Source organism: Crinia signifera, chromosome 9 (genome assembly GCF_055691185.1).
Source record: "Crinia signifera chromosome 9, ASM5569118v1, whole genome shotgun sequence".
In the NCBI taxonomy this organism is placed as follows: domain Eukaryota; kingdom Metazoa; phylum Chordata; class Amphibia; order Anura; family Myobatrachidae; genus Crinia; species Crinia signifera.
In genome coordinates, this window is record NC_139225.1 from 54,672,774 (window position 1) to 54,686,637 (window position 13,864).

General features: G+C 42.3%; 1 protein-coding gene across 10 annotated transcripts in view; it reads right to left on the bottom strand.

Moving 5' to 3' along the window:
• PHKA1 (phosphorylase kinase regulatory subunit alpha 1) overlaps positions 1 to 13,864 on the bottom strand; it is a 295,837-nt gene that overhangs the window by 143,564 nt on the left and 138,409 nt on the right. For all 10 annotated transcript variants that reach the window (XR_014460676.1, XM_083159090.1, XM_083159086.1 and 7 more), the window contains 3 exons: positions 12,147 to 12,256; positions 3,822 to 3,966; positions 2,545 to 2,623 (listed from right to left, as the gene is read on the bottom strand). Coding sequence is in view for 9 of the 10 variants with exons in the window: in XM_083159090.1 (XP_083015216.1) it covers positions 2,545 to 2,623; positions 3,822 to 3,966; positions 12,147 to 12,256 (334 nt within the window). In the remaining variant the exon portion in view is untranslated. The remainder of the gene's footprint in view (positions 1 to 2,544; positions 2,624 to 3,821; positions 3,967 to 12,146; positions 12,257 to 13,864) is intronic.

Below are 13,864 nucleotides of genomic sequence, written 5' to 3' on the forward strand. Positions count from 1 at the left end.
GCTAAAAGGAAATAAGAAGTGCACTATTCTCTATCCTTACTTATCATAGCTAAAAGGAAATAAGCAGTGCTCTATTCTCTATCCTTACTTATCATAGCTAAAAGGAAATAAGCAGTGCACTATTCTCTATCCTTACTTATCATAGCTAAAAGGAAACAAGCAGTGTTCTATTCTCTATAATTACTGAACATAGCTAAATGGAAATAAGCAGTGCTCTATTCTCTATCCTTACTTATCATAGCTAAAAGGAAATAAGCAGTGCTCTATTCTCTATCCTTACTTATCATAGCTAAAAGGAAATAAGCAGTGCTCTATTCTCTATCCTTACTTATCATAGCTAAAAGGAAATAAGCAGTGCACTATTCTCTATCCTTACTTATCATAGCTAAAAGGAAATAAGCAGTGCTCTATTCTCTATAATTACTGAACATAGCTAAATGGAAATAAGCAGTGCTCTATTCTCTATCCTTACTTATCATAGCTAAAAGGAAATAAGAAGTGCACTATTCTCTATCCTTACTTATCATAGCTAAAAGGAAATAAGCAGTGCACTATTCTCTATCCTTACTTATCATAGCTAAAAGGAAATAAGCAGTGCTCTATTCTCTATAATTACTGAACATAGCTAAATGGAAATAAGCAGTGCTCTATTCTCTATCTTTACTTATCATAGCTAAAAGGAAATAAGCAGTGCTCTATTCTCTATCCTTACTTATCATAGCTAAAAGGAAATAAGAAGTGCACTATTCTCTATCCTTACTTATCATAGCTAAAAGGAAATAAGCAGTGCTCTATTCTCTATCCTTACTTATCATAGCTAAAAGGAAATAAGCAGTGCACTATTCTCTATCCTTACTTATCATAGCTAAAAGGAAATAAGCAGTGCTCTATTCTCTATAATTACTGAACATAGCTAATAGGAAATAAGCAGTCTATAATTACTGAACATAGCTAAAAGGAAATAAGCAGTGCTCTATTCTCTATATTTACTGAACATACACACGGAGCAAATAGTGCTATTTTCTAAGCAAACTGACTATATTGCTTAGAAAGTAAGCACAGATCTCTCAGTGTGTATGCTCCAATGGAGAGCATATACACACGCAGAGGTTTGTGCTAAGCAATTTTGGTTAAGCAAAAAAAGGCAGGGTAGTGGATCAGAATGAAAGATTGCAATCAGTATCTCTCATTCTGTACACACAGAGAGATTTGCAATCATTTGCTAAGCAATCTGACTAGATATTGACTGCATGCTCTGACTTAGTTAGCAAGAGATATTTAATCTCATGGGAGATCTTGACACCGGCAAAATTGCTTAGCACAGATCTCTACGTGTGCATGCCCCTTTAAAGGAAATAAGCAGTGCACTATTCTCTAAAAGGAAATAAGCAGTGCACTATTCTCTAAAAGGAAATAAGCAGTGCTCTATTCTCTATAATTACTGAACATAGCTAAAAGGAAATAAGCCGTGCACTATTCTCTATACTTACTGAACATAGCTAAAAGGATATAAGCCGTGCACTATTCTCTATACTGACTGAACATAGCTAAAAGGATATAAGCAGTGCACTATTCTCTATAATTACTGAACATAGCTAAAAGGAAATAAGCAGTGCACTATTCTCTATACTTACTGAACATAGGTAAAAGGAAATAAGCAGTGCACTATTATCTAAAATTGCAGTGCTCTAGTCTCTACACTTACAGAACATTAATACCCCTTTTACACCAAAACGCCGGGTCGCACCCGGCTTTTTTATACTCAGGTTCAAGCCGGGTGCGACCCGGCGTTTAGTGCCATTTACACCGGGCGGACAGCACCCGCACCCGCCCCCCCCCCCCCCGGAGCTTGGAGATGACAGCGCAATGTCATCTCCTAGCGCCAATCACCGCCGCGTGCCGCCGCCGGACCGGAACGCTGCTGGGGGCAGCCCAGCACTAAGGTAAGCTGCTAGGCTGCCCCCCAGTCCCTGCGCACACTCCCCCCGCCGTCGCACAGGAGGTGAATGGATGCCGCACACAGGCATCCGTTCACCTCCCTCCCCCGCCACCGCTGCTGCTGCTGTCTGCAGGGTATAGCAGACAGCAGCGCCGGCTGTCAGTGACATGACAACCCGTCCAACCTGCGGACGCTGCGGTCCGCAGGTTGGACGTTCCCCATTCATGTAAATGGGAGCCGGGTCATCCGACCCGGCGTTCCCATTTACACCGCCCTCTACCCAGGTCCTAGCCGTGTTCTACCCAGGTCAGGACCTGGGTAGAAGTCCCGTGTAAAGGAACACGGCGTTAGGGATTTACACCGCCGAAGATCCGGGTCTGACCCGCCGCTGACCCGGATTTTTCGGCGGTGTAAAAGGGGTATTATTAGCACAGTTATTTGCTACCTATTATTCTGTATTAGCAGAATGAGTTTGTATGCAAAAAAACTACAGAATTTTCCAAATATTAGTTTTACCCCTTCCATGAGACATACCCCTAGCTGTGTGATATCAAATTCAGTAAAGAGTAAAAAAAAAAAAAAAACATAAAAATTTGCAGCCACACCTTGCTCCACCAAAGTATCCATCCTGGAGTTTCCTAAGCGTAGCAAGTACAGCTGGATCCAGATCTGCACCAGTCTCATCTAGGGGTGATAGAAATCAGCATTGTGAAAACATAAATATTTTTCCTTAATATAAACTCTGGTGTCTCAAACGTGACTTTCTGACTTTCACAGTAGTACAGAATATACAGCGGTATTGTCATATCTTTGATGTAAAAAGCCCTTCTAGGCACACCAGGTGTTGTGAGACTGGTAGTGTCTGGCATATTTTGTGCTGAAAATATGTATTTGTCACAACACAATAAATATGATGTACCAGGAAATTGTACTGATTCATTTGATGTGCGCTTACTTCTAACAGCATGGCGTTTTGAGGCTCAGTGACAATATAATCACTGAGCCCTGCACATTGCCTGAGCAACTTCTGATTTCTCTCAAATGTGTGATTATAGATTAAAGTACATGACAAAAAGTAGGCAGTGGGCTAATGGTGTGTACACACGGTCAGATGTGCCTTCAGATACTATCCACCATCCGATCAGATCGGATGGTGGATAGTATCTGAAGGCACATCCGATTTGCATACAAGTCTGACTATATAGTGCAGATCTGCACTATATAGTCAAGGCAGACAAGACTTTCTGCCTTGCGATACGTGAACGTGCATCGGAATCGGATCGGGATCTGAAGGGTTAAAACCCTTGCGATCTGCATCCGATTCCGATCCGATGTTGACTAAATCGTCAACATCGGAAGGCAAAAAGTACCATGTGTACACACCATTAGACAGGAACAAGAATAGAAGGTTAAAATGACATGCATGGCATTGGTACAATCTATAAGGGGAGCAAATAATGCAATGCTATTCTTATTTGTCTTTTAGGATGAGCAGATATGTGTGCTGTGTGTTTCGAACTTCATTTGTGGCATGCGATTTTGGAGCTTGTAGGGGATGGAATGCAATGCGATCTACTGTACTGTGTGGGTGCGATGCGATGCAATTTTAGCCTCTTTTTTTTTGAGTTTATAGTTACCTAATGGACATTGCATCGCATGTACTACAAAACTGATGCGATGTAGCACAAAAAGTACTGCCTGCAGATACTTTTTGTGCTATACAATTTTGTACCCACGGGGACGCGCATCGCATGGTGTGATTTTAACCGATGCGATGCATTTTTAACTTTAAAAGTTCAAACCGCATGTTAAAATCGCAAAGTGTATGGGCACCTTTACTGTATGTAAATACAATCATTCTATTCCACATGAGACTTCATACCAAGCATGCTTTGTGAAACAGGAAAGGTAATGGTAGGTCTTCCTGTCATCCTCCAGCGACTGCACAGGTAGGATAGGTCAGTGCGCAACATCTCCACAATCATGCGGTTATCCAAGGCCAGGTAAAACTGCTGCTGGTCTATAAACTGATGAACAGATTAAATAAGAGAAGCTTTACATCAAATTAACTTAATTTACCATATGTTTAAGATAGGGAAATGAGCAAGTGAATAGTTTCTTGAAGCTACTCTCAAAAAAGATTATTAATACTTAACTTTTAATGGTGATATATTAAAAAAATCAAGACCTGGCCCTTACAAAGAAATACTCAAAGAATAACATATAAAAATAAAAAAAACAAGAAAATAATAGTGACACCAAAAAATGGCAAACAGATGTAAATTAGACAATGGACATTACATACACTACCATTCAAATGTTTGGGGTCACTTCAAAATGTAATTTTTACATAAAATTAATCAAAAACACACTCTATACATTGCTCATGTGGTAAATCACTATACTAGCTGCAAATGTCTGGTTTTTAAAGGAATATCTACATAAGAATATAGAGGCTCATTTCCAGCAACCATCAATTTAGTGTTCTAATGGTACATTGTGTTTGCTAACTGCATTAGAAGACTAATGGGAGATTAGAAAACCCTTGTGAAATTATGTTAGCACAGCTGAAAACAGGTTTGCTCATTAGAGAAACTATAAAGCTGGCCTTCCTTTGAGCTTGTTGAGTATCTGGAGCATCACATTTGTGGGTTCAATTATACGCTCAAAATGGAAAGAAAGGAAACTCATGTGAAACCCGAAAGTCTATTCTTGTTCTTCGAAATTAATGCTATCTGATGTGAGAAATTGCCAAGAAACTGAACATTTCCTACAACGGTGTATACTAATCCCTTCAGAGAACAGCACAAACATGCTCTAAGAGTAGAAAGAGAGGCCCCGGTTCACAACCGAGTAAGAAGACAAGTACAGTAGAGTCTCTAGTTTGAGAAATAGATGCCTCATACTTGCAACTTCTTTTAATGGTACTCACAGAACACCAGTCTCAACTTCTACAGTGAAGAGGCAACTCTGGTATGCTGGCCTTCTAGGAAGAGTGGCAAAGAAAAAAACATGTATGGCCAATTAAAGGAAAAGATTAATAATGGCAAAAGAACACAGACATTGGACAGAGGAAGATTGGAAAAAAAAAGTGTTATGGACAGACGAATCAAAGTTTTAGGTGTTTGGTCACAGAAGAACATTTGTGAGACGCAGAACAAGTGAAAAGATACTGGAAGAGCCATCTGTCAAGCAGGGTGGAGGTAATGTGATGGTCTGGGGCTGGTTTGGTGCTGGTAAAGTGGGAAATTTGTACAAGGAAAAAGGGATTTTGTATAAGGCTATCACTCCATTTTGCAACGCCATGCCATACCCTGTGGATAGTGCTTGATTGAAGCCAATTTCCTCCTCCAACAAGTTAATGACCCGAAACACACCTCCAAATTATGCAAGAACTATTTAGGGAAGAAGCAGGCACCTGGTATTCGGTCTGTAATGGAGTGGCCAGTGCAGTCACCAGATCTCAACCCCATTGAGCTGTTGTGGAAGCAGCTTGACCATATGGTACAAAAGACGTGCTCTTTAAGCCTATCCAACTTGTGGGAGGTGCTTTAGGAAGCATGGGGCAAATTTTATTCAGAGTACTTCAACAAATTAACAGCTAGATTGCCACAGGACTGCAATGCTGTAATTGTTGCAAAATTAACATACTTGATAAAAGTATGTTAAAACATAAAACTCAGTTAAATAACAAGGAATCTATAATTAAAGTTCGCCTATTCTAAGATGTCTACAGAAAAAAATACTTACCAGAATGTCAAAAACAGTACACAATTAGGAAATTTACAGCAAAACTTAAATCTGGTGCGGAGTTCACTTTTTGATAAAACAATTTAACCAATAACGCACAGTCTTATCATTGATTGTTTACAGAGATTGTCGAGAAGTACAGATTCTGCTGTGCTGGTGTTTTTTATCTGACAAACCTTTATTGACTTTGTCTTCCTGCCATTTACCTTTTTTATTCTACAAGATAAGTTTATGTGTTCAGGGATGCATGGGACTGAACTAAATGGGTGAAGGAAATGGCGAATAAGTACCGGTAGTCAGATGCCTGTAGATGAGTTAATAAAATCGAAATATAATATAATGGCCAGTGTGTACCCAGCTTTGTTCAATGGGTTGAATAAAATCTTTTTGTGAAACTTTTGTAATGGCAATCATTTTTATACACACAGTCCATTGTTTAAAGGGGGGATTGTTTTTTTTTTTAATTAACAGACAAATTAACAATCATAAATAAAAATTAACAATCATAAATAAAATGTTATCTTTAAACCTGGTCAAGAACTCTTTGCAGGCAATGACTGAATTAAGTCTTGAACCACTAATATACCACTAATTCTGGGTTTCCTCCTTTGTTTGCTTTGTCAGGACTTTAATGCAGATATCTTCAGGTGTTTGTTTGTGGGAGGGAGGGAAGAAGGGAGAAGACAGACACACAGAAACACACACACACACACACACACACACACACACACACAGAGGCAAGGTGCATAGACGGGATATGGTCATTTGGTCTACAACAAGAAGGTCGACAAGCATTGGGTCGACATGGGTCTAGGGCGACATGGTTTAGGTCAACAGGGTCATTAGGTCAACACAAGCATTAGGTCGACATGGGCACGGTTGACAGTCGAAAGGTCGACATGGGGTTTTTCACTTTTTTTTTTTGAGCCGACAGGCGGTATTTCATGCCCTACCATCCACTAGGGCATGGTGGGAGAATAAAAGTGTGCGCCAAGTCCAAAGCATGGCGAGCGCAGTGAGGGGACGCGGTGTACTTTAACCAGTGTCCATGTCAACTGTGTCGACATTAGGATAAAAAAAACCCTTGTCAATCTAATGACCCTGTCGACCTAGACCCTCTGTCTATCTCCTCACTGGCTCCCCATTCCTTTCCGAGTTCTCTTTAAACTCCTCACCACCTACAAGGCTCTCCTCCTCCACCGCTCCTTACCTCTCTTCACTGATCTCTATTCACACTCCATCCCGTCCTCTTTGCTCCGCCGCTACCCTACCCCTCCATCTGTTCCCATCCGTTCCTACTTATCCTATTGTTTTTCGTTCGTCCTCCTTTTAGTCTGTTAACTCTTATGAGTAGGGCCCTCCTTCCTCACGTACTCACCCTACCTCTTTACCTCACCAGTGCTCCTGCACTGTTCTTCTCTTCCTCTACTTCATCTTCAGTCTCCTCGACAATTTCGACACCTACTTCAGAACTGATGCTGATTTTAGTTCTACCAGCCATACCCCTATTTATTATTTTATTTATTTATTAACAGTTTCTTATATAGCGCATACATATTCCTTAGCGCTTTACAGAGGATATTTGAACATTCACATCAGTCCCTGCCCCAGTGGAGCTTACGATCTATATTCCCTACCACATGTACATGCACACACAGGCATTCTAGGGTTAATTTGCTGGGAACCAATTAGCCTACCAGTATATTTTTGGATTGTGGGAAGAAACCCACGCAAGTACGGGGAGAATATTCAAACTCTGCACAGTTAGAGCCATGGTGGGAATCGAACCCATGACCTCAGTGCAATGAGGCAGTAATGCTAACCATTACACCATCTGTACTGCCCCTATTTATGCTGTATTTTATCAACACACCCTGTACGTTACCTTGCGATTTGTTTTTTGTTTGCTATGTACGGTGCTGCGTACACTTTGTGGCACCTTATAAATAAACAAACTACTTTTACTACCCATGTCGACCAACTTCTTGTAGACCTAATGATCCATACCCGCATAGACAACTGGAATCACAGAAATGAAGCAAGCCAGATGCACCAGGGGAGGCGTCCCATGCCCACTCTAACACACCTAGCTAGCACTACATAAGAAAATCATACAGGACATAAAGAATATCAGATCTACAGAGATCTTTGGTCCTGTCCAGGTAAATCCAGAGAGCACACACAACATCCCCGTAGTCTTCCTTCCTTCCTTGCCTGGAGTACTTAAAGATGATACCTCTTGGTTGAAGTAGAATTGAGAGACAACTTTGGGTAACTAGCCAAGTGACTCTCCCACTAGAAGAGCACCGGGATCTCTTATGTAGAGAATAGTAGCTCTGCAGCTAGTGGTTGTGCTGAGATGCCATTATATCCATGTCTGGAAGACCCCAACTGCTGACCAGTAACTGGAAAGCATCTAAATGCAAACCCACTCACGCGAGTGAACTTCCTGGCAGCTTAGGAAATCTGCTTTCCAATTGTACACCAGGAATGAAAATTTTGACATAGTCGTGAGCTGAGTCTCTGCACAGAAGAGGATGCGACTGACCTTCATTGAACCGTGACTACCTCCATGACATTTTATGTTGGTGACCTCTGTTGCATTGTTGGACTGAAATTTGACCGGATGCTCTTGAGGAGAGGCTGAGCCAAGCAAAAAGCTCTGTACACCTCCCTGAGTTCCAAGACATTGATGGATAGTTTGCTCTCCTGAGACAACCACCAACCATGGAACATCTCCTGACAAGTCACCGCCCCATAGACTTGCATCTTTGGTGAGTAGGACCCAGTCCTGGATCCAAAAAGAATGACAGGTGGGACCGGTGTAGCAACCATAAGAGAGTGACAATCTCCTGCAAGAGAATTGCAAAATCTGCACTTTGAGGTGGCCAGTTGAAGGAGTGAAATTGAACAATCTCTATCATGTCAAATGTGGCGACCAAGGAACCCCTTTTTTGCATGCAGGAGAGGATCGACACTTGACAGAATGAGAAAACCTTGGATTGCAGTGCCTTAACCTGGTCTACCTTGTAAGGAAGACCATCTGAAACCTGGAATCCCTCAAAGCTCCCAAATGCAGCATCTCCTGAGAAGGCATCAACAACATTTTGGCCAACTGGTGATCTACCTGTGTGACTGTCAAATGATTATGGTCTCCCCAGAACAATCCGGAGAATGGGCCAGGAGAAAAAGATCTTCCAGTAAAGGCAATATTCTGACTCACCTCGCTGTCATCACTGCAACAACCTTTGTGAACACACAAGGGGCCAAGCACAGTCCAAATGGTAATGCCTGATATAGGTAGTGATCAGCCGAACCACAAACCTAAGGTAGTGCAGGTGGATAACCAGGATAGGGTTGTGTAAATAGGAATCTTTGATGTTTAAGGATGCCATAAAATCCCCTGTTCCATAGCCAGAATACCGGAGCAAAGACACTTTATGCAGAATCTGGGAATTCACAGATAAATATTCAGCGCTTTCAAATTGAGGATGGGCTGAAATGAGCCGACCAGCTTTTGGACCACAAAGAGGTTGGCATAGATACTCAGTGGGCACTGGTATGATGAGTTTTGTGTCCAAACTGGAATTCCTCAATAGCTCCTGCTTTTCCTGGATCTGTTGGAAATCATGTGGAAAATAAACTGCACCAGAGGACATTTCTGAAAAGTCCGTGCATATTCTTGAAAGACTTCACTTCTGACTCAAGTGTCATGGTTCCCAACAAAATTTCATGTGGAAGCCCAATTCGTCATGTATCAGGCATGACAACTGTTTGGTGGATCAATGCTGACGACCTCGAGATCTAGAGTCCTTGTAGTCTTAAATGGAGTTCCACTTGCCTTGGGCTGCATTTCTGGTGACCTGATACTGGTTTTATGAAAACTTTCCTTTAGCTGGAAAGGACAACATTGGTCTGGAGTTGGACGTTTGTCACTACAGTGAAAGCGCCAAAGTCAACTTTTCTTCTTGGTGCAGACCAAATGGAAGTTTAGAATGTGTCTTTATATCTCTTTCCTAGATTCTACTCCCTTCGGCCTGCATCAAGAAGAAAAGTTGACTTTGGCGCTTCCACTGTAGCGACAATCATCCAACTTCAGACCAAAGTTGTCCTCTCCAGCTAAAGGAAAGTTTTCATAAAACCAGTATCAGGTCACCAGAAAAGCAGCCCAAGGGCTTTCCCGGCTTCCACAGAGATAGAAACCTGAAAGGTCAAGACACCTGAGTCAATAATCACCCCTCAGTTTAGGTAGAGGCCTGCTTTAATGTGCCACACTAAAGACATGAACCCCTTTCTGTTGTACCAGAACTGAGTCCTTCCCTTAGTGCACCTACCCAGCAGCCACTAGTCCTAACCATACAAGCAAACACAAGGTTTGGATGTGCAATAGCAACAGCATTAGCAAAGAATTTCTTGAGAATGCTATCCAGCTGCCTATCCACTAGATCCATAAGAAAGAGTCATGTTGACTGTGCATGCACACATCAATCTAAATATATAGTCAGCGACTACATGCGCAAGAAGGGGAAAAGGTGATATCACATCATCTTTATCAGATATCATTCAGTGTGTATGCACTATTTTGTTTGGCCAGTGGCGCGGCTGATATAGCTAATTATATTGGCGGTGCTGGTAGCAAGCAAGTGTTTATGGTGCTTCAGTAAAATAAAATTTCTCTCTCCTTCCAAGTTGTTTCCAATGGGTTCATTCAGCTATTAGCACATTTTTTGTCATCTAGTATAACCTTGTCCCACACACAGGATGGGTTGATGCTACAGGGGGTAAATAAAGGGCTTACAGGGGTGAAAAAAATCTGAAATAGGTTTGACGAGATAAAGCTACAGAGATCTGCAAAGGGGAGTAAAATTGTTACAAGGGAAGGGGGGAGTTCATTGCTACTGAGACTGAAATATGCTACAAGAGTATGAATGAAATATGCTACAGGAGTGGAAGAATAATTCCCCCAGGAATCGAAAGGTCCTAGACTGAAAGCTAAGGGTCCCCTCTTTCCAAAGGTACAAGAATTTTAAAAATCGGCCCTGGGGAACCGGAGATATCTGACTTCAAAGCAGTGGTCCCCATCGAAGCCTGTTAATTGCTGTCTGACTTAGAGTTTTTCTGAGGATATATTCCAAAAGCTGGGACTCTTCCCCTTTGATGGACACTAGCAGTTTGTCTCTACTGATCCCAGAACCAGAGAGATCAGCCTTTCAGCAGCTGGTTACTGCTCCAGCTCCACACACCTGGTATGTAGTTTTATATACTTGTTGGCAGATTTCTCTGCCTCCTGAACTCTGATTCCCTAGTCCCCAATATATTTTGGTAGGAGGGATTCTCTAGTTTTTAATTCCATTAAAAGCTAAGAAATCTAGTTCCAGGAACTTGAGATATCTGCAGTAAAGCAAGCTGTCCTCCCACCAGAAAATTATGAATTATAAGCCCACTCCACTATACACCCCTCCTCTGCGTATTAAACATCCTCTACCGCCCTGAAAGTTTGTATCAGGACCCCTTCATTTAGCCCAATGCCCCCTTCTCCCACCTCATCTCCCACCATCTGTGCAGTAAAGGGGTAATTAGTGAAAAATACTGATCCAGGCCCTACATGCTGAGCTGTTGATATAATACCCCCTACCACCCGCAGGACATCAAAGCTTCCGATCATAGTACCCCCCACCCCTACCGCTGGAGGATAGGTAGGGGCCCCAATACATTCCTATGCCCAGGGGTCTACACTACACTGCTGTTATGTGTATATATATATATATATATATATATATATATATTTCATTCTGCTGATCTTGATAAAAGTGCACGGGCACTGAAACGTTGATCCAAAGCTGGGCATTTGTTGTACTTTATTTCCCAGTCTGGGAGTGCCGCCGTTTACACCACGCCATATACTCCCCACCTCACCAGAGGGGAAGTTACGGAAGGCACCGGGCAAGCAACCTGTGACAGCAATCAGAGTGCCAGCCAGCACCAACAATGTGTATATATATATATATATATATATTTATTATTATTTATATACATTTGGTCTATCTATAATACGTTAACTGACCCGGCATATACTGGGTCACCTAAGTGCCCATCTCTGTGCATTGCTCCGCCCCTCTCTTGAAACCCCCTTTTGAAAATCCTGCGTTTGCCCCTGAGCACACAGTCCATTTGATAGAAGCCTTTTACATTTTTTTTGTGAAGAGTATATGACAAGTCAGCTCAACAGCAGCTTCAATCAAACATTTTCATCAGTATCATGCCCATGTGTTATCATAGCGCTGAGGACTGGTTATCAGGGGTTATCCCCGCAAAGGAACCAAATTAGCAGAAGTAGTTTACTGAGGCTAATTGAATATACTCCCTAAAAGTGGGGTGCTTAATCTTTCTAAAAAATGTAATTTCAATAAAATATTACAAAAACAAAGAATTTCAAGAGCAAAGTACATTTAAATACCTGTGGGGTGAAAGCAAACATGTTCTGGCGAATACTGTACAATTTTGAGGTCCCCAAAACACCCATATTTCTGTAGGGTCTTCCAGTGAGTTTCATCTTTTTATTGCGTCCTGCATCGAAAAAAATTCCATTAAAAATGGTATCACTGCAAATTACATGTAAAGAGTACAAAAATAAAAAAATAAAAACATAATTTGACATAGAAAATAATAGTATATGGCCCAAATGTAACAAGCTCTGATTTGATGGTCCCAGGGCAATTTCAGCACTATAGCCGATAGATTTAATACAATTAAGGGGGTATGCAATGTGCAGCATTGATGTGGGATCACGGCAGAACGGGCCCGACTTCAGAAGCTGTGGGGCCCGTTCTGCCGATGACGGCCGTGGATTGTCATGATCCAGGCCGCAGATCGACAATCCGTGGCCGTTTTGTGCCCATCGTCTGGCGTTATGAGGTCGATCTGACCGCAAACGGGCCAGGATCACGGCTGTCGGTGGGGATCGACAGCCACGTTCCCAGATTGCATACCCCTCTTAGTGTTAAACAAAAACAACCTGGTCCTGATTTAAAACTTTAATCTTTAAATCTAGCAGCAGAGGAGCAAAACTGTAACAGGTCATAGACACAGGGTGATTTCAGCCCCATTTCTAAGCGATTTGTTTGGATCACTTAAAAATGAAGCACGGATCGGCCAGCGTGTATGGCCCCAGGCAATCCACGGCCCCGTGCATCGCCATTGCCTGACCAGAGAACACTGGCCATGATAGATCGCTCAGCAGTGCTGTGTGCTGAGCAATCTCTGTCCTTAACTAGATTGCTCAGCACAAAGGCTAACTCGCTCCGTGTAACGGGCACAACTCTCACCCTGCACATGTTACATTTGCCTCACCTGCAGTGCAACATGGTATTGTCCATTTGAGACAAAAAGCAGCTTAGCAATCAGATCTGAATAACCCTCAAAGACTAGAATTGCACCAGGAGCAGCATATGGTAGCCTGTAACATTTAATCCTATACACAACCTGCTTTCAGTTGCTGGGCAGATTACATACACCAAAGTGAAAATAAATCAATGTTAAAAATGCTTGAATAAACGAATAATGCACCAGGTGCCTTCCTCAGCTCAACTCCACATCAGCAGGGCCGGATTAACAATGGGCCTGATGGAGCTATAGCTCCAGGCCCACTCTCCAAATAGGCTCATTTTGTAGCTGAGGGCCAGGGCTTTCCAACGAGACCAGCCCCGCGTCGCTAGCCGGAGATACCACCAGGCAAACCTGGAATGTTTTCCCCATAGGATAACATGGGACCCGCTTATTCCGACCTACACCCGGTTCCAACGGCTGCCAGTTCCCCCTCCGGCATCACAGAAGCTCAAGGTTGATCTCAGTCGAACCCAAATCGCTGGGCCTTCAATCTGATACCTGGTCCATATGGGTTCATTGGTTCTAGAGATATTGCAGGTAAAACTATTTTTTTTTTCCATTTCTGAAATGTAATTTCATGGCTGTTCATGTTGTTTGAGGACAGATTTCTCTGGAACCAAACGGCTCAGTTTCACGGGCCAAAATCATTCGAAGTCTACATGTAAATGGGTCAGTTGGTTCCGAAGATATAGCTGGTTGTTTAAAGGGGGGCGGGGGTGGTTTTCTCTCCCCCTCACACCAGAAAATGCAGGGACTAGGCTGGTGTAAAAGGAGCCAGTATGAGAATGT